The sequence below is a fragment of the Lygodium microphyllum genome, chromosome 19 (genome assembly GCF_053477565.2).
Source record: "Lygodium microphyllum isolate KBCC chromosome 19, Lygodium_microphyllum_v1.1.10, whole genome shotgun sequence".
Classification (NCBI taxonomy): domain Eukaryota; kingdom Viridiplantae; phylum Streptophyta; class Polypodiopsida; order Schizaeales; family Lygodiaceae; genus Lygodium; species Lygodium microphyllum.
Window position 1 is genome coordinate 25,630,002 of NC_141153.1, and position 25,059 is coordinate 25,655,060.

Below are 25,059 nucleotides of genomic sequence, written 5' to 3' on the forward strand. Positions count from 1 at the left end.
ACCCTCCCCCCCTATTTTCAAAAATACTTATCCTATTTATGAGAGCCTCCCCTCTCCCTACGTGGATCCCATACACATACAACACAAACACGTGTATCTATGTACATGCCACGCATTGGGCAATTAAGATAAAACATAAATTGCCATGGAGTGATTCATTTTAATTTAATATTCACACTTTTGTAGAGAGCACATACTAGGCATTGTATGCCTAGGCGTTTCTTCATATTGTTGTTATGAAACTTAAGGGTGCCTTGTGCATTAAGACATACTTTGTGTGGCAAGAACATGCAAAAATGTGCTCTCTTTAAATATGGATCTCACTTTTTCCCTACTTGCATGCTCTTTAAATGCAAGTTAAATGTATTGCTTTCAATTTAGTATGCACAAACGTCAAAACCAACATTATCACACCTACACATATATTTTTTGACCTTAGATTGTAGGATCACATATCCTAATCTTCAAGTATCTAGATAAACATGATCCAAATGTTAAAAGTCTATAGTGCACATTCTAAACTTTTAAAGAAGAAAGTAAGAAACTTAAGGAGAATTGAAACCAAAAACACTTTCTTTAGTGTGATATTTATAAATCAATAGAAGAAACAAATATGTTAAAGAAATTAATCATGAGAAGGATGGCAATTTGCGCTTAAGCTCTTGTTCATGCTCTACTAGCATAGGGCCAAGATGCATGTGGAGGAAAGAGAGATGGATGATTATGTGTGATCACGCCCATACACGCATGCATATTTGTACATACATACATATGTATGTATGTTCATGCACACACATATATATGTGTATCTACAAGGATTATGTGTAAAATATCTTGGTTCATGATTTTGGGGCACATTGTTAAGGATTTTAGATAGGGGTTTATGGTTTTGCAAAGAGAAACTATTTCTATCACACACACACACACACACACACACACACACACACACACACACACACACACACGTATGATCATCCATACACATATAGCTCCAGCATGGATGTAATGTGTGTGTACATACCATAGAGAGGACTTAACCATTTTTGCGACAAGTAGTGGGTTTTTATGTTGGCAATCTAAAGATGCATGCAATGTTTTTATTGGTGCACCTTATAAGGTTAGGATGGCTTTTTTTCTTTCTCCATTTTGTATATTTGTACCTCTCTATTCTCACTATTCACTTGTCAAAACTTTGCTTGTGCATCCTATGGTGCCCAAAATGAAAAACTCACATAAGCATGAAATCATATTATAATAAAGAAAGAGGTTTCATAGACATTAATATAGTTATAATATTAAGATGTCTCATCATAATATATAATAAATATGTTAATATTGCTACATAATGTGTTTTTATATAGTAAAAGTGTTAATATAATTCTACTATATTAAAGACATGTGAGTATACATTGAAATATTCATGTATACCAACATTAATATAATACTAAAACATGTTATTATATATAATAGATGTTAACATATAGAAAGTGCATTATGTGTCCACATTTTATAGCAATATTTTGTATAATATATGATTTTTTGCTAATATTATGTACATTAAACAATTCTATGTGTTAATGAACACTAATATTATCACATATATAACTTTTAGTCAATCATTGTTTCAATGTTAATGTATAATAATAATAAGACCTTAAACATGTTGATATGATAAAATAATAAAATGTTTACCTACATTAATAGTATTGTATAAAATATTCTTCCTATCCTCTTCAAGGATTAACTCTCTCACACTTCTGTGTGTGTGTGTGTGTCTCTCTCTCTCTCTCTCTCTCTCTCTCTCTCCTCACTCAAATAACTACCACTTACTCACTTTCCTCTTATGTGTGCTATGTGTAAAGCCCAAAAATATTTGCATAATATATAGTACAATGATGAACTCTCTCACCCTAATCTCTCTCTATCTTGCTCAAATTATGATGACCACTCGCTCTCTCTCCTCTTCACCATGCCATATGTAAAGGTAAAAATCCATTACATCTCTCTAACATCTGTTTTGTTCTACTTTCTCTCACACTTCCTTCATTCTACTCTCTCTCCACTCTCTTTTCTTAGCTAAAGTTAGAGTTTTATGGGCCAGGAGAAGTTTTAAGATATAAGATTGAGGGTTGGGAGTCTAAGGAGGTGCATATGGTTTTTATATTTGCATGAGTGTAGGTTAGGTTGAGATTCTCTCTCCCTCACCTCTCTATACTCACTATTCACTTATCAAATCATTGTTTTGTAATGCCCAAAACAAAAATTTGACATAAATATTTTTATAATATTAGAGGTAAGATTAATGAAAGTATTTCTTAGACATTAATATTATCACATATAATATGTTTTATTATATTATATGTATAAAATACTTTAATATAACAACATGTTCATATATTTAATAGGTGTTCATGTATAAAAAGTGTATTATGTCAACATTACATAAAAAATTCTTTAGTACATATGAATTCCAATTTATAATATAAACACATTTAAGTAACGTTATATACAATAAATGATTTTAGATATTAAAAATAGATCATATTACAATATGTACAATAACTCATTAGATATTATGTATAATACATATTTTTGACATTGATATATAATCATAATAAGACATTAAAAATGGTTAAGTTTAATTTTGTTAATTGTATTGTAAAATAAAGTAGTAATCTCCATTTTGTCTTCAATGATGAATTTTTTCATCCTTGTCTCTCTCTTTTTATTGTTCTCTCTCAAAAATGGTTTTTCTTAAATAGTCCCACTCTATGTCACTCAATTAATGATCACTTAGTATCTTTCCTCTTATGTGTACTATGCTTTAGTTTAACATGTTATTATTATATAATACTAATTTAACATTCCATTACTATGAAATATAAAAAAACTTACTCAAATGTTTTATAGACTCTACTATTAGCATTATTGATACATAGTAATGATAAAAAAGTTTATTTTACAATAATATTAGAATATGATAAGAATATTATAGGTGATAGTATGAACAAACATGAATTTTTAATATTTTACTATTGCTATATCAGAAACATCTTTACACAGTTTTTATTTATACAATAACAAGAAACTCCTTGAAATATCATAATATAATCATTAGTATATAATCAATAAGACATAAACAAAGTCTATTATTACGAAAATAATACAAATTTAATTATATTAATGATAATGTAGAAAACATTCTTCCCCTTCTCTTCAACAATGAACTCTGTCACCCTCATCTTTGTCTTTCTCCTTTTGTGTTTCTAAAAAATAATTATTTTGAAGTATATTTCCATATCTTGTTCAAATAATCACCACTCTCTCTCCTCTTATGTGTGCCATGGGCAAAGGTTAAAAATCCTTTACATGATGTCTAGCATAGATATAGACACATATATGGATATATGATATTCTCACTTATCAAGGAAGAATATTGCATTGTACTATGTTAGTGGATATACATATTGATAGACATGGATGGTGGAGTTCTTAGATCAACTTTGTATGAGAGAGAGAGAGAGAGAGAGAGAGAGAGAGAGAGAGAGAGAGAGAGAGAGAGAGAGAGAGAGAGAGAGAGAGAGAGAGGGAGGGAGGGAGGGAGGGAGGGAGGGAGGGAGGGAGGGAGGGAGAGGGAGAGGGAGAGGGAGAGGGAGAGGGAGAGGGAGAGAGAGAGAGAGAGAGATCAAATTCCTAAGAAAATAGTGCAATTTTAGCATGAACAAATTTTGCATGTAGGCAATTTGAAGGTTTTTTAATCACCTCCTAAGAATGCTTTTGTGGACAATATGTGTGCGACACAATACATATTTATTATTCAAAATTAAATAATATATATAATAGTATTTTTTCTTTTTTCTCATTTTCCTTTGAATTTTTTTAGATTATATCAAATTTTTCCTGTCAATAACTTAACTCCAAATCTGTATGATTGAATTATTAAAAAGCTTTAACCAATCATAATGTCATTTCTTGTTTAGGAAAGATCTTTTATAGGAATACACTATTTAGCCATAACCCATAGCATATATGTCTTGTGTGTATCATGGTGTAGAGATGCCATATGGAAGATTCAAAGGCCTTCTTTGGTAAGGTTTGGGGGTGAGGAGGGGGACTAGGGTCTAGTTTGCATGTAGATGGGTGGCCTCAAAACAAGGTTTGTATCTTTACCATAATGGGATGCCATGCAACATCAGAAAGTTGTACACCACACACACATCCCATTGTGGTAAAGATACAAACCTAGTTTTGAGGCCACATGTACACCACACACACACACACACTCTCTCTCTCTCTCTCTCTCTCTTTCTCCCTCTCTCTCTCTCTCTCTCTCTCTAGACTCTCTCTCTCATGCTTTCCTTATGTAAACTTGAATATAAAAACCAATGTGCACACAAACAAATTTTACTTTGTTTCAAATCTATAAACATGGTCCACATTATATACATACAAGTGATCCACTTAGACCAACAACTAGAGCACAATTGGTTTAGTGCAAAAGGCATCATGGTTAAGAAGGTTTTGAGTAAAAGAACAACTCTTGGATCAAAAAATGCCTATCTTCTTCAAGATTGCAAAGATAAATTTCAATTTCCTTTAATATACTCTAGAGTTTTCTTATCTTTTTCCATTTTAACTAAATCATAACGATATTTCTTATTTTTGTCATTTTACATATCATAAATGAGAAAATCTATTATATTAATATAGTTGTATATAAATTCTCTAAATGAAATATTATTTTAGAGTCTAGTCTTGAATTTTTGAGTAATGTAATGGGAAATATATATTTGTTATGGAAAATATATACTTTCGAACTTTCTAATACATAAGAAATCCTCTAAGAAATTATTATTCTAACTTATTGATACTAAAAAAACTAGATAAAAAGATAGATATGGAAAGCATCCACAAGTCATGATGTACAATTGAGATATAAAGACATGATAAATACCAAGCCAAAAGCTCTTTAAAAATGAAACCAACCATTGAGGTACTATTCTCTTGAGTCAAATAAAGTAAAACATGCATAAAACATTCATGTTCTATAGCCTTGGGTTCAAATTAAATTTCTCTATGCTCTTGGGTCAAATCAAATTCTTTGCTCAACCCAAAATACCAAGAATTTCTATAAAATTTGAATGAATATTGAAATTTTCTTAGAAGAGTTTGAAATAAATTTTAAATCAATGACATTGATATAAACAATTAACTTTTATAAAGTAGATGTATAAAGGATAATTAGGTAGATGTCCTAATAAGGTAACTTGTGGTGATGTCAGAAAACATATAACCTATATAAGTTCAAAACATTTAAACCTCCCTCATTTTGATGGGATGCATAAAAATGGTGCCGCACCCAACTCTTAGCAAGCTTTTTGGGGGTCTTGCAAGTAAAGTGAACATGCTACTACATGTTCTTTTACATCATTACCTACTAAAATCTTGCTAATTTTACTTGTTAAGATCTTGAAAGCCTAGTCAAGTGTCATAGTGTGGTAGTACCATAAGTCTTTCCACTTTTCTATACCATCTACCTTTGTTGACTAAGGCATTCTATTTAATTTTAAAGTGAGTTTCTTTGATGGTGACTTAGAAAACCAAGAGTGCCCTTCACTCTAGGCATGTAGAATCTTCACTAAGGATTTGCAATTCATTTGCATCATTGTCTTGAACTCCTCCCGTCATTGGCCTATAAGGCATCATTAATGTATTTGGAGATATCTATAGTTTGAGGGGAGGGTGGGTAGGTGTGTGTGTGTGTGTGTAATATGTTCACACACACACACACACACTCTCTCTCTCTCTCTCTCTCTCTCTCTCTCTCTCTCTCTCTCTCTCTCTCTCTCTCTCTCTCTCTCTCTCTCTCTCTCTCTCTCTCTCTCTCTCTCTCTCTCTCTCTCTCTCTCTCTCTCTCTCTCTCTCTCTCTCTCTCTCTCTCAACACTTAACCTCAATTTTTTGTGAACACTAGTCTCACATATGTTCATAGAAATATAGTCAAAATGAGAAAGGGATACAATTTTTTTAACTTTTGAACTTTGCACTAGTAGATATCAAGCACATTTCATAGGTAGTCGTATCATGTTTCTAAAACAACTTCAAATTTTGCAGTCACATGGCTTCATATAGGATATCATCTCACAACAGGAACGGCAGGAGCATCAACACCTAACTTGCCATCTGCTATGGCTAGCTTGGGATGGGAGTTGGGTGTATTCTTTCTATTCTTCTTTGCCATAAGTTCATTCTATGCTTATTATATCTTGATCCTTGTGTTGGATCGCATGGAGAAGCAAGGAAGAAGGTGTTTAAGATATCAAGATGCGACCTCTCAAATTCTCGGTTAGTATACAACATCACTAACATTTCTATGTGCTCCATGCTCTTTTTATGTTAAGATAAGCTATTGTAATGTTAACATGAGTATTAAAAATTAATTATATATGTATTTTAACCTTACAAACTTTTATGGCCACTTTTGATGTCATACTTGCTCAATATACATGTCAATAACCATCCCAATGCATGATTAAACTACAAAAGGAAAATAAGATAAGGGGTAAAACTAAGGAGAAAGCATTCAAAGCAGAATGTGAAAGAGGGATCTTTGAATAAGCCAATTAGTTTTAAGTGTAATCTATGTGCCTTTTGCTATTTGATATTCCTCATGCTTATATAAAGGCTATTGCGTGTGCACAACTCATCATGGGTCCTGAACTATTAGAAATGAAGTTATGTACATTGTTATATAATGTATTATCTTGTCTACATTGTAATTTTTAGGGCTTAATATCAAAATTGTGCTAGTTGTGCTACTCACCACATAGAATAGAAACCTCATTCATGCCACCTTCATCTCAATACCAAAATTAGGAGTAGGTTTTTTATGATATTTCTCCTCATAATTAGTCCAAAATATCAAATTGAAAGGGGGAACTATAAAGAAGCTGAGAGTGGCTAATGGAACTAAGGCAATTCAATTAGCTAGACTATGACACTAGTAGATGAGAGGATACACAAGCTTTGATGACAAGGATGCAGTAGAGGTAGGTTTCCTTTATTGTCTACATTTATAAGGTGAACAATGCATATTTGAAGCACTTTATATGTTTGACTCACATGGCACGTTAGCTTGAAGCTTTTATTGAGGGAAAGAATATGGACTACACAAATTTGGAAATGATTAATTGGTTTCTTTGGGACCCTACACATCTATCAAATGAGATGCCTTAGTATCTCTTAACAAAAGCCAACATTGTGTTGTACATTCAATGTTCACCATGTGTTGTGGGGCATTACATCGGAGCACACGTGTGTTGAGAAACATGGATCTAGAGCTATGTTAGCTATGGCGGATGGAGGTTATAAACATAAAACATGACTGAGATAAAGAATTGTAACTCAAGTGAATTAGGTTCCAAGATATATTAACTTGGACTCATAAACACAATCTTGAGTGACTCAGATGGATAGTTTTATCACATTGAAATGAGTGTCAAGTACATGCCTTTATAGCTTTTTTGAATAATACCGCTCTCCTCATTGTGCATATGGGATTCTAAACCTTCTTCCTAGAGCATACATCATTTGTCTATCTTCTAGCCTCTTTAGGGCATATATCTAGCCTCTATGGGAAAGCATCATTTGCTATTCTCAACACCCCCCCTCAAATGTTGATTCTCTACCCTTGCTGGCTTTTCCCCCCCCCTGCATGTGAACATGAACCAAGAGACTGGCTCTTTGGTAGCCTAGTCAAGTTAAGGCTTGAAAATTTACATCTTGACAGGGGTTTTTACATCCACTATGGGAAACAAGATTCACTATGGGAAATAAAGATCCACTATGGGAAAACAAGATCCACTACAGGAAAACTTCTTTGTTGTCAGCAGCCGAAAGTTCTTTATCTTTTCCGTGCTTCTTTGGCATCCTTTGCTTTTCTCAATCTTCTGGGTGTCTTTGATCTTCTTGGACTCATTAGTCTTCTTAGTTTTTGTCTTCATACTCTTTACCTTGGTTATGCTCTTTGTCCCTTTTGTTGATGTGCAGTACATGCTTTTTGCTCCATTCTTCTTGACACATTCTTTTTGCTTAATGATATTGAGATGGATACACATGAATACATTGTTATGGCTTAGCAGATTCTCTCTGACATACATGGCTTGGTGATTCATTACATTGGTCTTGGGATACATGCATTTTGGGATTTTATATGGCTTTGACTCATTATTTGACATTACATTAGATTTTCTTATGAGATCATACAACAACTTATCCTTTATTTTGCTCGCTTTGTCACTCTTTACGTTGCTTGTAGTTCCTTTGACTTTGGCTTTGCTCTTCTTGTCCATGTCCCCCTTAAGCAAAGATACCATCATTTTTTAGGCAGCAAAAAATATCTTCAAAATATTCTAATAGATTCATTGATAGCTCTTTAGAACAAGGAGATCCATCACCCATAGGGATTGAAGGCTCCACATTCATATATGTCACTTTTTTAACCTTCCTCTCTAAGATCTTCCACAACTTGATGGTTTTGTCATTTGTTGAGAGCAAAAAAGGAGCACCATTAACCATTTTGCACCACCTTATCTTGTTGATCTCTTTTATCTCTAGACTTTTTAAGTAGTCAAACTCTGGTTCATGACTTTGGAATTCAGCTTTGTACCAATATTTTGGATGCCTGGAGACTGTGACATCTGTTCTCTCCAAGGTAGCATGACGAAGCTTCTCTTTCCCATTAGTCTCTTCAAAAAGGACAATAGGTCCTCCTCTGTCTCATGTTGTAGGGTGCTCCCTAGACTTATCAAACCTGATTGCATAATCTATATCTACTTCTTGTACTTCCTCTCCTTTTGCATGCTCCTCGAATCCTTGAGAGAATTTCCATTCAAGAGCTTGTGTCACTTGTCCTAATTTTGGCGTAGGCACACCTGCTCCCTCACAAGGAACCATCACAAACTTTCTCCACTGCTCATTGCTTTACTAAAATGAAATGGCTTCCACCTATGGAGGATCTTACCTTCAACCGATCGTTGTTGTTTGCAAGATTGTATCCATATTGATATCATTTAGGCTAACATGTCATTGCTTTTGAGAATTTTGGGGCGAGGGGGTGGAATAACCAAAAACAAAAAGAAATCCGTCGTGGATTTGTCATGGAATTCTCAGTCCATGTGATATACCACCATATCTCAACTAGCTGTCTGATGCAAGAAGTGTCGATATAGAAGAGGTGAGAAGGAAATTGTACTGCTATCATTGAAATCATGCTTGCATAAACATAATTCAAGAAACCCCATGATTGATGATAATATGTTAGTCAAACAGAACCTCAGAAGGAGAGCCTGATGTCTACAAATCATTCACAGCAAAGCACTTTAGTTGTTTGCAATTTTCATGTTATTAGCACCTGCACTCGCGATTGTGTCATGCATATGCTATGGCAGCCTTTGGTCACCCTTGAATCGAAAAGCTGATCTTCGTTGTCCCTTCAATCGAAGCTAACCTTGGATAGAGGCTAGCCTAGTAGCATTAGAACCTGAACCCTTGACTTGATTTGCTAGACAGAGATACCTGTGTTTCTATAATAGGTAAAGCGATCGCAGTCGAGGCTTGTTTGGGAAATGCTCTCTTCTCCTAAAGATAAGAAAGACCTCTGTTCTTATATTGTAAGAAGCTGGGAAGACATGCTTTAGTGAGGGAATTATTAATAATACCATGTCCCATTGAAATAGGTATAAAAGGTGTGAGACATGTAATTTTGACATCTTCTACCATAACACAATTACTATCTCTCATCTCACCTGCTTGTACTAAGCTTTTATTGCTTCTCTCTCTTCTTTTCTATCTTTCTAGAATTTCTCTCTCCTTATCACTCATTCTCTCTCTTTTTTCTCTCTCTTCTTCTCTTCTTTCTATAACCTGTTAGTCCTCTCCCTTGACAAGTGGCGTCAAATCTATCTTTTTTATCCTGGTGTGATAGATTTACCTCTTGCTACCACTACCCTTTGTTCTATTTCCATGGACACTTGGACAAGTTCAAAGAGCCCTAATACACTTAGTATGAAAGGTAGCATTCATGGGAAGGATGTGTTTATCTTGATAGATAGTGGTAATACACATAGTTTTGTGAATAAGTCAGTTATGCTCTTTCTCTATCTCCATCTTGATGTTTATGACTTAGTTAATACTAGATTTGATAAGGAGAAAGTTAATGAAATCATGACATCATGATTTGATAAGAAGAAAGTTAATGACATCATGACTTAGTTGAGTATGTCTTTGAGATGATTGATTTGGGTTGGTTCTCAATAATTCCCCGATATGGATGCTTTGCATAATCCTACTAGTAATTTTTTGTCAAAGCAAAAGCATTGTATCCAACTCATTGATAGGTATTTCCCTAATGGTGTGTGTCTTCCATGGCAATCCCACTATAAGATGGATTAAAATATCTAGAGAAGTGAAGAAAGTACCTCCTCTAATAGCTTGTTGGAAGTTGATTTTGATAGCCAAAATGAGACCAAATATTTTTACCAAAACTGATTTATTTGGATTAAATTTGATTAAAGTTTTCATATTGATCACTATGTTGGCTCTTGATTGAGATACATGCATGCATCTATGGAGACTAGTCACATGATCTTCCAAAGCTTGACATTGTCCAATGAATCCAAGCATCTAGGATTCCATTTTTATTTTTCCAAAGTGCATGTTGAGGTGCAATAGTTCATCTCCAATATGTTCCAACACTAGAGAAGTTGGAATCATGCAAAATCACTCCCAATCATTGAGGAGGGATTCCCTTATCTTCTTCCTTATAAATGATTTCAAGTGTCCTTTGTAATGTCCATAGTGAAAACCCAACAAGGGCACAATGTATACTCAAAAACCTATTGAACATACATATAATATTACATTTTCCTTGCATTACTATGCATTTATTTTCAAATATGAGGTACATGTATGAGTGGAAACTTAATTTGCAAACTTCTGCATGTGAAAATTCCTACATGTGAGGATGCATTTATCTCCTTGCTAGATCTCACAACTCAATAGAACCTTTTTTAGTACAAAGACATTGTTATATTAATAAAGTGAATAGATATTTACATTTCCATTAAGGCTAAAATTGGTATTTGATAATCTTCCTGGAAACCCTGTATATTCAAGAAGAACCTCTAAGTCCTAAATATGGTTTCACTTCTTGTATACATTTTGCTTAAGAATTATGGATGTCATCCTCAAAAATTTTAGGGCACCATAGACCCTCATATTCTTTGTAAGTCAAACCTTGTTGACAATGAGAATCTTAATCACAATCCACATCTTCCATGTGGCTTTGAGCATATCACCACCCACAATCCCTAATAATAACTTATTTACGTATGGTGTTGAATGAAACTCAACCCAATGCATGACCTTCTCAGACTTCCTCCAAATTCTACAAACAAATGGATGTCCCAAAAACAAGTGAAAACCATCATCCTCTATTTGCCACCAAAGGAGTACTATAATGTTTAATGAAAAATGAAAAGGAAAGGGGAAAAAAGAATAAGTCTAAAATAGCCACTAACATCACCATCATTATCATCATCATGATCCATCATCATCACATCCAAAATCATCCAATTGCACAAACCTGATAGTAAGCTGAAAGCAGAGATCAAAGCTGAAGTTTTAGTTTGCACGTGTTGAGAAAATCTCCTACACATCAAGTAAAGGCTACTTGATGGCTAACCATCTTAAGGCTATATAAAGCCCTAGTAGGGGGGTTAATTGGAGGGAGAAGGCATTGGCCAAATCACTCTTAGGGAGGCGAGCTGAGAGAGAGAGAGAGAGAGAGAGAGAGAGAGAGAGAGAGAGAGAAGAGAGTTAAGAGGAGGGAGTGTGATAGAGGAGAGACATATAAGAGAAGGTATTGAGAGAGAGAGAGAGAGAGAGAGAGAGAGAGAGAGAGAGAGAGAGAATATAGTTAAGAGGAAGGAGTGTGATAGAGGAGAGACATATAAGAGAAGGTATTTTGAGAGAGAGAGAGAGAGAGAGAGAGAGAGAGAGAGAGAGAGAGAGAGAGAGAGAGAGAGAGAGAGAGAAAGAGAGAGAGAGATAGAGGATATGAAAGGTGATATACAGGAGTTGAGGGGACTATTTCCCCACTAGAGTTGCACACCCACTCTCACCCATATCTATAGTGCAAATGTTTCTTCCCCCTATTCTATAAAATTACTTACCTATTCCTTTACCCACTCCAAAATAATACATGGCTACCTCTACCATTCTTTCCATCTTGTATCATCACACCAACTTTCTCTTATCATAGCTACTATATCCATGGAATGCTTTGAGCATTCCCCTATAGCCTTTTCACTCAACCTACCCCCTTCCAAAGCATAATACCCAATCTCTTAAGCCTTTTTTACTCTTCCCTTGAAAGTGTTTCCTTGCTTTCGAGACCCCCATTTTGAAGTTCAAGTCCAACAAAGACCAAAAATGTATGAATTAGGAACTACTGACAATGATGACTCCAATGTGGTCGAGAACTAGAGTGGGACAAGAGGTTGCACATGTGAATGAAGCCCCACCCACACTAGATTCTATTAAGCTACCTTAGGTAGAACTTGCCTAAGTTAAATGACTGTTTGTTTGATTGACTAGCTTATAACTAATCAGCCACCATTGACACTACTTGCAACAATGATGGGTAAAGAGTAGTTCCTATTCAAGTAGTCAAAAACCTTGAATACCCTTAGATTATTATGCATTTAGAGGGAAGGAAATTATTACCTACAATGACTCTAGGATATGGAAATGAAATTTTTCATTTAGAACTAGTTATGATTTTTTTTGTCGAATCTCCATTTTACCACACTATTGATGTATCGGATTCTTATGGGTAAATATTTATAATAGGGTCCTTATCATGAATAAATTCCTCTTGGCAATTGGAAAATTTTAAAAAAAAAACATGTTTCTTTAGTTTTTACTCATCCAAGTTCAATAACTCTTAGAAAATATCATGCTAAAATGTGAGAAGGATTATAAGAAATCTTAATAATATATATTAATCTAATTCCTTAGATGTTGTAAATCAGGATATTCGAATTGATGTTAATCTTATAAGGTAAGAAATCCCTTCTCAAACAAAGAAAATCCCTTGAGTTTGATAGGAATGGTAAGGATGTAGACATAGAGATTAAATACTAGATTGAATCCATGGATGATTATTTTTTAGCTATAGGTAGGATAAGCACCCCTAACCAAGCCATGTTAACTAAGTTGTAATTAATAATAGAAGTGCATTTGTGGAGGAAACATTATTTTTGAGATACTGGGGTCTTGGAGGTTGCTACTACTTGGAAGCTAATAAAGGAAGATGCATGTGTAATGTGTCCGCCTATAATCTTCAGGACACGTCTTAGCAGTCCATCGGAAAGGATGTCTAGAAAGCTTCGCTTGGCACTCCCATGGAATGTCATGGGGTTTGCGATCTAGGACTTTATGCATCTGCCACGTAGCAGAAGTATTATGGCCATTCCCACTTAGGACCGACCTGAATCAAGGTTTTTCCCTAATGGTCATTTCCTAAACGGTAACTAGCGTCGAACCCCAAGTGAACTACTTTACGTAAAAATGCCAGGGTCGAAGCGGATTCACGCTACACTTGGTTCAAGGAGAATGGGAAACGAGACGGATACAAGGCTCGACCTCTCTGCCATAAGGCATAGTCCCATTCCATTCCCCTAAAACAGCGTAAATCGAGATTATTATAACTTAGAATCTAGGTCAGCGCCCTTGTTGTTCGTGTCCTTTGAAAATGATCTTCTTGCTGTCCATCGTGATTGAGAAAAGTTTCCGGCCAACCGGGACCACCCATCCGTAGGTCGGACCCATGGCCTCATCCACTGCACTTTCCTCAGGTTGTTTTAGTTATTTAATTACCTACCACATTTAGTTCTACATGCAACAATCAGCTTCCTTAATTAGCCCGTTAGGCACTAGTTCCTTCACGTAATCATAGTACTTGACATAGAAAAGCAATGTCAAACAAGTTCCTTTTCAACAGCTTATTATATTTAACTTTGAAATACACTTATAAAGTCCATCCCGTAGGCTTATCCATAATCTGCCCAAAGGCTATCCAGCAATTTACACGGTTTACTAATCCAAGATTCTGCTCGTAGACTAGTATGCGGGCCTTGATGAAACCTAGAACAGGCCGGCATTGGCTCATGCACTAGCCGGACCTCTATCTCACGCGCTCAACAACCCCACGGCCTCGCGGCCAGGAGTGTTTATGACACATACATTGCCCTCCTAAATATCTTGCGTTTATTACGTCGTTTGTACTCCACTCTTCTCTCACCCACTACTCCTCAGAGGGAGTCCCTTACACATTGCCTAATGGCACGAAGCACAAACATAGGGGGTCCTCCAACGGCTGAGTGCTGCCACCCCTCTACGACTCTCCTACACCTTGGGGATTGGCCCCTCGGTGCGTCGCCCAACATATAAACATTTCACACAAAATCCACTCAAGGTACCATTTAATCGTATACAAGAATGTACCATTGTCCTTACTTCTCTTTCCCCTAGACCCCACGACTAGCCTATGGCTTAGGGTGTCCTGTCTCTCACTCAACGTGGGTCAAGGTCCTAATGAAAGCAATTGCTGTGCATCCAGGATTTCTGATACCTTTAAATATTTTCATAATTTATGCATATTGTGGATGCTAAGTGCTCAAACAATTATAAAATCAATATTGTGCGCATGTGAAAAACATCCTTTCAATGATTTTCAACTACCGTTCTTATGCGGCGTTGCACGAACCTAGCACCGAGGAAACCCTCGTGCTACTAAGCTCTCATTCTATAATTATTCACCGACCTATATGGCATGCAAACAAAAGCTAGCAATCTTTTCATCATTTTACTCCGCATTTAGACACATTTTAACCACTCTACCCTCCCATCGATCAAATGTTGCATTGTTGCATAGATTTATAAGGCATTTGGCCATCATTTTATGTGTAAAAAACGAGAAAAACACACTAGAAAAATAAGGTGGGGCTGAACTGAGGCAAACCCTCATGCTTCAGTCCCCACAAACATTCACGAACATTGTTCTTAATTTTCATTAATTTTCCGCACCCAAAATGCATTTTTCCCCTATTTTTAGTGATTTTTCTCTATTTTCCTTGTATTTTTTCTTATTTTTTACATTATTTAATTACTAAAAATTCAAAATAGGTTATGGGCTGTGACCCTTAGTTCCTTCTTGCAACAAAAATGAAAATTTAGTTGGTGTTCCTATTTATTCTTCCATTTTTATGCTCAAAAACATCATTTTCCCTTGATTTTCCATATTTTACGTGTTTTAGCGTATTATTTTGAGACACAAGATGCATGTTTTTCTGATTTTCTGATTATGATCAATAAATACTCATGAAAAACAACAACATAAACATTTTTTAGTCCACATGAACAACAGTTTATCAATCAAAAGCCATGAAATCTCAAATTTCCTTTAAATTGAATTACCGCTTATTTGCGTGTTTCGGGTTTCATATCCATGGCTGCAAATCTGAAAATCAACAGCATTTCATGTTCATGACGATCACACGTCACCATCTCCAGCCCGTGAAGCAATCCGATCGATGCCGGACAAGCCTCCACCATTCTTTCTTCTTCCTTTCTCTTCCCACATGAATCCCCCCCTTAGAGGAGAGAGAGCGAGGAGAGAGAAAGACTGATTTTCTCTCTCCCTCTACAGGCTGCCATTGTCTGCGCGGAACGGAGCGATACGGAGCGGAGAATGAGTGCAATACCCTGTTGTGCTTGGTTCCATGGCTTCCTTTTGAGTCATCATCATGATTTGTGGGGGAGGGGGGACCCTTTTTTTCGCGGCCTGTTGCAGCACGCCGCCTTCCTCCATGTCCTGGTTTTTTTTGGAAGGGGGGATGCCCCTTCACAAAGGCACCCCTTCACTCCTCCGTTTGGGACACCTCTCCCATTTTGACCGACCTTTTGGCCCTTTTCCCGTCTCTCTCGCATACGGTGTCCGAATCCCGATCTGAAATTTTCTGTGAGCTCGTCTCGGCATCCCGCACTGACTGACAGCTCCATTGACTGCCACAGGCGCATGGAAAATTTTCTAAAAATCCACAAGTGTTGCCTGGGCATCCTTAGAGCACTTTGACACTTAAAATCGTCCTAGGTCGAGCCGCCACCTTTGACATTGGATATTTTTCCCTTGATATTCATAATTTTTAGCTATTTTTAAGCACTTTTCGGCACCAAAATGCCGCTCTCATTGGCGACCACGGGATAGGGTGACTCAGCCCGTCGAATCCACAAACATATCTGCACATAAACAACCAAAGAAGCATCAAGCTGATACAAAACAAATATATAATAAAACTCAGCACAATGCTCACCCTACCCCCTGACAAAACCAAGGCATGACATCCACAAGGAGTGGGCCTAGCATCATCTAATAGAAGATCCGAAGCGAGTCACTAACCAACTGATCTAACACAACCAAACTAAAAAGAATTGTCAAAGAGATTGCCCTAAGTGGTAGTCTGAACTACTTACCAACTAAAGACAACACAACTAGGAGCTCCTACAAGACGAGGACTCCTATAGCCTGATCAAGGAGTATTTTCTATCAGTACAGTGCTTCTTTTAGGGTTTTTATTTTATTAACATACTTGGGCATGTAAAAAGGAGGGAGTTGAGCATAGTGACCCAAGGAGAACAAGGCATCGGCCTTAGGACCTGTCTCGGCACCCAAGAACCTACCAAGCCCTCGCAAGGCGACACTTAATCCTTTTCTAACGCTCACTTTTATTTTCGCTCCAACCTTCCTTATTTTGTCATTTTTTTTTTCCAACAAGAAGCCACCCCTAGGAAGACAAGGTATCGGCCCCGGGTCTGACTCGTCCCTAGGAACCTACCGGAATAAAATTGGGAGATTCTTACGCAAGTTTATCTTGCAAGAGGATGAATAATCGTCCTGATATAGTACCTTTCTTGGGTAAAGTGACCAAGATACGTGGATTAGATATTTGCTTTGGAAGCAAAGGACCAATCAGTAAATTGGAATAACATATGTATTACTAATTGAACTTAAGGTATTGATTAAGTCGGGTTAATAGGGTAGAGCCCTAACCCAAGGATATAGGGTTAACAAACAAACCCTTGGGGATCTTGCCAAGTCGTAATTGATCCCGGATCGAGTGTTGGATGCATTCAGAAAGAAGGATTCACTCCTTAGTAGTTAGCCAAAAATAACGACCAATGGAATTGATTGTGCTTGTAGCAGTTTGTGAAGCACTGTTTGCTTTGTTTGCTCAAAGAATTAAAGGATGAATGGATATCTAATGCTTCAGGTTGAAGGCCTGAAGGGAGAGGCAGGTTCAGTTATCCCCGAGTGCTTGCCTGACCCTAACCAAGGGGGTTGTTAACTACGCCGGGAAGGTGGACCGAACCCGCCGTGAGAGATCTCTCCGTTGAGCGCTACATGGAGCACGAGGACGCTTGGGTGCCAGAGGGGGCTCTGGCTATAAATCCCTCGCCTTTCGGGCCGTGCAAAAGAGGCCAACGTGACTCGGAATTGGATCTCGAGGCCCGCATACTAGTCTATGGGTGGAATCTTGGATTAGTAATCCTTGTAGATTGTTGGATAGCCTTCGGGTGGGGATTATGGATAAGCCTAGAGAATTGGCCATTCCCTTGTGATCAAATCACAAGATCATGCGACTCTGCAACTTGTTGCACGAGTGTCGCATCTAATCCATGGGACTATTTTACCCATCAACGACATCTTCTAATCACGATATCATGATTAGATAGGAACCAGGGTTAGGGTGTCTTCATAACAATTCGTTCCTGATCGCATTAGGCCGACATTGTCGAACTTAGGGTTCCAAATTCAAATCGAGTTTCATCCTTTTAGCGAGCAATCCTTAGGGTAAAAACCCTAGATCGTCTCTCGCAAGTACGTCCTATTGTCCTGACATTCCATGAATCTGGAGAAGTCTTTATGGTATAAGAGTTTCAGCTTTGGCAATAAGAGTGACTGGTTACGACCTCAACGTGCTAAACCCTAGTTAGCTCTTTGGGATATGTTGCATTGAATCAACCCTTCCTAAACGAGTTCCTACGTATAATTTGATTTACAAACCTTAACTTTTTGGGTTAAGATCAAAGAATATGTTAAGTTATAGCATAATTCCAATTGATCCTTTTAGAACATGCATTCAAGATTCATGCTACTAAACATTAGGGTTTTGTGTTTGAACCATGCAGCTTTTTCTAACTTCTTTTCTAAATGAGATTTTTGTACGCTGAATGAGCATTACACAACATTTTGTAACTATTTACGTATTTCATTGAGATTTAAGCCAATCTACTAGAGTTTAATCTACTTCATGCAGCTCAAGAACCATTTCCATGCCTTGCAAATTCCTACGAATTATTAGCAACCTTCTTTTCATGAATTATTTCGAAGAAAATATGCCTAATAATGCGACATGCAATTTATTCTTTCCATGCCTAATCGAAGTGTGAAATAATAATTTCGACTTTATAAAGATGATCTTTAATTGATCTAAATTCGCTACTTGTAATGCATATAACAAATTGCTAAGAATGTATAGACGTATTATGTCCTTTCATTCGTTCCATTGGAAAAATACAAATGACCAATTCCTTGATCGTAAGCTATTTCCTTTTAATTTATCCAAAGTATTTCAATCAAAAAAGTGCATCCTAATTTCATAAATGATCCATGCACAATCGAAATATTACGACGTTAATCAAATTTAGGAAGAAAAACCTAGACTTGTGGTGAAATGTCCACATGGATGTTAGGAGATGATCCTCATGTGTTTGCGCCTTGTGCCTTCTTAGGGGCCATCGTGAATTCGGCCTTTTCGTCTTGGACGCGGACTTATGAACTTAGCTCGTCTCCTTCGAACGCAAAACTCCCTTTGTAACCGCTTGCACCGTCTTTCGGAATCGGCTTTAGGAGGCTTTATAGGTTTCCTCCTTAAACTTCAAGGAGAAAGGGGTGTAAAAGATTGCTTTGGAAGGCAAATAAAAGGGATTTTAAAAGATCCCGGGTTCACAAGAACCCCCGCTTGGGAGGGCAATAGGGAAGGGGGTTTAGAACCTTGGATAATGGGAGCTTGTGGGAAACCTAAGGGGAAAAAGGGGTTATTTCTTGGAGTAAATGGGCTTTTAAACCCACTAGAGAGGCCAATAACAAAGGCCCACGGGAAGGGTTTTAGAACTCGGGCTAGTGGAAGCTTGTGGGGAACCCAAAGGGGGGAGAAGGCCTTAACTCCCAGGTTAAATGAGCTTTTAAAGGGCCTTGGCTAAATGAAAAAGGGGGGGAAAGAGGGTGTTTTGTGAAGGCCAATAGAAAGGGGGTTCTAAGGTTCCCCGAGGTTAAAATGAACCTTTGTGTAAGAACGCAAGGGGGGGGGGGGGGGGGAGGAAGGGCTTAATGGGCTTTTAAAAGCTTGGTTGGGACCCCACAGAAAGGGGGACTTTGGATCCCGGGGGAGGGGGGTTTAAAAATGCTCTTGGTGGAAAAAAGGGGGGGTAAAAGGGGCTTATGACAGCCCCCTTAGAAGCTTCTTAGAGAAGCTTCTAAGGAGCTTCAACACGTGGCAAAGGGATTGGAGATGGCGGCCAGACGATCAGACAGTGGCGTTTTGGTGGCGGCTTCGTGAGCTCCTCCTTCGTCTACGGCAGCGATTCGCTCCCTCTTCCAGCTCATGGCAGCGTCTCGATGATTACCGCCTCCTCCTCTCTGCCAATTGTCCTAGCTCTCTCCCTCAACGACGACGTTAGTCCTATCTCACAGCCTCCCTCTTAACGGTAGCGTGACGACTTCCCTCACGGCTTGGCAATGTCCTGTTCTCTCCAGCTTACTCCACTGCCAGTGTTACGCTTTCCAATCAGCAGCATGAAGGCTCTCCTTCTCTACTCCCCTCCCACAGGGCTTATATAGCTGAGGGAAGGGGTCATTCCTGCCCCCACATGGCCATAATGCATGGCATGTTTCTCGCGCAAGCTTCAACAAGGATGCTCAGTCATCCTTGCTATACCCCTCTCCTCCAGCATGACTATCAACTGGGGGAAAGAGGGGATAATTTTTTTTTTGCTTAATTCAAATATTATCCTTATGACTTCTTCCCAAGAGGGGATTCATGTGACATATGCAGTTTCATAAAACCATAGTCTCGGTTTTGCCAATGGAGATTATGATACATCGTGTTTAAGTTCGTACCGTCCGGGGCTCACTGCCGGCATTGTCTTGCGTGAGTATCACGGGGTTTAGATATCGGAAATGTTACAGCATGTGGAGGGTATCTCCTACCTTTCTATTACACCTTGAAGATGAATGGATTCTTTAAATTTGCTAGTTAGGATTGAGCATAGAAGCATACTTTTCTTGATTTGTGACCCTCAAAAAGTATGTCCCACCTATGGATATAATTCAAAAGGTGGCTAAGCTTTTTAAGTTCTTAAATCCTCCCTTGGATACCCAATTGGAAGGTAGCATTTTGCAGACCTTCAAGATGCATTGATATGAGCTAAACCACTTAGCCTTCTAACAAAATAAAGGAAGGAAGATATTACTAGGATTAAGAATTACCCAACAAAGGATTCCACGTATTCATAAAAATAGCACAAGGACAATAATAGTTTAATGTAAAAAGGAGGATGAAAATTAACACAATCAATATCTTCACTTAATAAAACCAAAAGAATGTCACTCAAAGAGGCTTCCACTACAATGAGCCATGCCACTATAGAAGATAGTGTCCCAAGTTAAACCAACTTCCTTGACAAGGGAAATTTCGTGGCCAAAATAGAGGTGCAATAGGGAGAGGAAGAGAGAGGGTTATTATAGTGACTCTCATAGGAGAAGAAGAAAAAGAGCCCATAATGGAATTCAAATCAAAAGAGAGATGGTCCATGCTTGATGACAACAATGGACATCACCAAATCTACCAAGAAATTAGGCCTTGGAATGGCATCTACAATGCGCGTGCCCTCAAACCTTGCCAAGCCAGACACGGATAGGCCATAGACACACAAAAGATCTGCATCCTCTCCATCCTCACTATCTCCCTCTTCTTCCATAGATAGAGAAAGAAAGCACACAAAGAAGAGAAAGCAAGAGTTTGTGCCTTGCAAAAAGATAAGAGAAGATACGTGCAAGAGGAAGATAAAGGAGAGAGAAGAGGAGGTTGCAGCCACCTCTCTCAACCACTTTTCCCCCAAAATCACACACTCCTCATTCCCACTTCCTTTTTGTATTTCTTTAGAATATTTTTTTTACATGTCTTTTTCTTGAAACCTTAGAATGAGAAAGTTTGACTATTGAAAATAAAATAACCTCTCAACCTTTCAAATTGGAAGAGTGACACACACACACACCCTCAAGGCCATGACTTTATAATGGTCAATCATACCTTTAAAAATGCTTATCTTGAGATTTTGCAATGAAGTTAGAAGGCTAAATTATCAAACTACATAAGATTTGTCGATGGAGATCATACTCGTGTGCCTAAATTTGCACAAATTCGGGGGTCATCATTCCTCTTCCAATCTTGTGAGTGTCCTCATGAGCACTTTGAAAATACACTTGCCTTGGAATAAGCACCTTATGTTGATGAAGAAACTACAACTCTTCACTTCAAATTGGACCACCTCAATCGATACCCGTCCAAAGACACCATACTCTTCACACACTTCCACATTCAACTTCAAATCTCATTTTGAACTTTTTCTTCACACCAACATTTCAAAAAAAATCATTTTTCAAAAGAGCACAAGGCAAAACATCATCCAAAGGGACACAAGCATGTCCACAATCTTTAGCAAAGAAGGAAATGTGAACCACCAACTTGAAGCACATTATACACTGATCCATGGGAAAGACCATGGATTAATTTCCCACAAAAGATTGATCTTGCAGAACACCCTCACAGAAGATCAAACTTGAAAAGCTCCACCCGTTACATGCAATAGTGTGTTTTTGCCTTTCATTAGTTGAGATTTGATGTATTGGCTTTTATCTTTATGGTTTGTAGAAAGGTTGAGAAGATAAGTATTTTTTATAGGAGAAATATGCATTGAAGAGGGCAAAAATTATAGAAAATAAAGTCATTTTTTAGAATAGATAGGAAAGAATGCAAGAATTGTGGCTGCCATGAGAAATCCAAGGATCAGCAAAAGAAATCAAGGAGAAGGGAAGAAGCCCGACGAGATGTCATCGTCGTCTTCTTCTTCATAATGAGGGCAAAGCGACAGGGGAGGAATGTGCAGCAGACATCCAGGAGGAAGGCGGGCAGCATGACCACGTTTGCTGATGCTAATGAAGATAATAATGCCACTGAGGTGGGTGCAACATGTCAATCCATATGTGTGATGGGGCTAGTGGAAAACAGAGGGTTATTCTAATTCTTCCTCCTCCTCTTCCTCTAAACTTTTGCGTTTTCTTACCACAGAAATTCATCATTCGTTAAAATCAATGTTGGCCATGTTTCCCTTTGCATCTGCTCCTGTTGCCGTTGTGGAGAATGATGATGATGTTGTTGTTGCTCTGAGTATGCTTTTTTCTTTCACATTTTAATCGAGTGGGAACTTGGTACAGAAGCAAGGTTTATGCTTTTGTTGTTGAAATTTTATGACAATGCATGACAACATGAGCACAACCTCATCATATTCACTTTCTTCTTCTTCTTCTTCTTCTTCTTCTTCTTCTTCTTCTTCTTCTTTTATTGATTTGAGCACTTCCTCTTCCCTTGACCTTTGCAAGACCATGGCATGCAACTTGCATAAATATCTCTTCTTTCCTTCTCTGATTTCCATGAAGCCTAGATGTGGGTTCGAGAGCATTTCCAAGCAGCCCCCTAACAAGATCACCAAAAAATGATGACAACAATGGACAACACCGAATCTACCAAGAGATCAGGCCTTGGAATGGCATCTACAATGCCTGAGCCCTCAAACTTTGCCAAAGCCACATAGATCCCATAGACACACAAAAGATCTTTGCCAAAGCCACATAGACCATAGACACACAAAAGATCTGCATCCTCTCTATCCTCGCTATCTCCCTCTTCTTCCATAGATAGAGCAAGAAAGCATAGGGAGAAGAGAAAGCAAGAGTTTATGCCTTGCAAAAAGAGAAGAGAAGATACGTGCAAGACGAAGAAAAAGGAGAGAGAAAAAAGGAGGTTGCAAATCAACCACTTTTCCCCCAAAATCACACGACTCCTCATTCCCACTTCCTTTTTGTATTTCTTTAGAATATTTGTCTTACATGGCTTTTTCTTGAAACCTCAGAAGAAGAAAGTTTAACTATTGAAAATAGAACAACCTCTCAACCTTTCAAATTGGAAGAGTGACACACACACACCTCAAGGCCATGACTTTATAATTGTCAATCATGCCTTTTACAATGCTTATCTTGAGATTTTGCAATGAAGTTACAAGGTTAAATTACTACAATTTTGAACTAAGGTCTCAGAGACCATCTTATTCATTTTCAAAAGAACAATCTCCTAGCTTCTTTCAAATTTCGAAAACACATCCACAAGGTCATGACTTTATAGATTTGAGCCATGCCTTCACAATGATTTTAAAATGGAATTTGCATAGAAACTACATTATTTGAATGTCTAGAATCTTGAGATTTTGCGGATGAAGCTCCCAAAGTGTGCCTATTTGTTGCACAAATTGCGGGCTAACATTCCTCCTCTTTCAATCTTGTGAGCGTCCTCACGAACACTTCAAACAAAGCTTTGCCTTTTAACCACTTGATGTTGATGAAGAACTCCACCATAATCTCACTTCACAGAATTTTGCCTCATTTGGGCATCCCAAAAACACTTTCTTTTCTTTTTTTTAATCCTCTTCTCAACCTTCCATCAAACACGTAGAAGAAAAGATGAGGCAAAAGAAAAATCCAAAAATGTCGTTGAAGATCACCCATAAGCTTCGGAAAAAGAGAATTGTCAACACCACCCTTGAAGAACCAAAGAATATCCATGGTCCCACCATGGAAAAATCCCCAACACATGATTTAACTTGGAAGCACACCCTTTCAAAGAGTATGTCGATGAAGACCTCCACCCGATTGCATCTCTTCCAAGAAGTAGGATTGTTTTATTTATGGGAAAAGGAACCTAATCTAAAAAACCTCATGATGGTGATGACTTCTGTGTGGTCAAGTTTGAGTCATCTTAGCAAGGGAGCATGTGGAGAGATGAGGCCGTGTGTGAACAAGGGCTTGAGGAAGAAGAAGGGATCTTTACACATGATTTAAGAAAAGCATTAATGTCAGAGTGAAAAAGATTCAACTCTCTGGTGCTGTTGGCCTCTTTGTACTTTGACATGCTCACCTTCTTCTTCGTCGTTTTTCTCTCCTATAGCTTCCTTCTGCACCTGTTGTTTCTTCCTCTCAAGAACTGCTCCATTTTGCTTTTGACACGCTTGCTTCTCAACTAGGGCTTCCTTGTGACGCTTCCTGTCAACCATGGCGGTTGGTTTCAGAATGCGGGACATCATCGCCTTCCTCTTCCTCTTCATCTTCGTCTCCTTCTACATCATTAACTGATGTATCAAGGCCATCGTTCGGTCATGACTTCCACTCGGATCGCATCAATGCCATAGGCTTGTGTTCTGATACAGTTTGTCTCCTTGAGTTGTAGATCAGTCCTCTCATGGGATTCCTTTCTCTATTGCAGACTCCATAGTTATCCCTTCCCCAGTTGCGCACTAGAAATTGACAACCCTCCCATGGGAGCCATGAAAATCACACAACCAGGGTTGCAAGGCACCAAATTAGATGGCTGAGGCTTGGTCTCTAACCATGAGATCTGCCAAAACACACACCTAACCACAATAAGAATCACGATCATTCTCGCCCTCTTCGTCACTCTCAACCTCCATGAGACAAGAAAAGATAGGAAAGCACACGAGAGGAAGAGAATTCTGCAAGAAAACATGAGGAGAAGATAGAGAAGCACAA

At 37.9% G+C, this 25,059-nt stretch overlaps 1 protein-coding gene across 10 annotated transcripts in view; it reads left to right on the forward strand.

The window, feature by feature from the left end:
• LOC148019666 (GABA transporter 1-like) overlaps positions 1-25,059 on the forward strand; it is a 155,004-nt gene that overhangs the window by 10,292 nt on the left and 119,653 nt on the right. For 9 of the 10 annotated variants that reach the window (XM_087699785.1, XM_087699780.1, XM_087699779.1 and 6 more), the window contains exon 2: positions 6,114-6,344. The exons of the other annotated variant lie outside the window; for it this stretch is intronic. In XM_087699785.1, the coding sequence (XP_087555911.1) occupies positions 6,114-6,344 (231 nt within the window). The remainder of the gene's footprint in view (positions 1-6,113; positions 6,345-25,059) is intronic. 10 annotated transcript variants of the gene reach the window in all.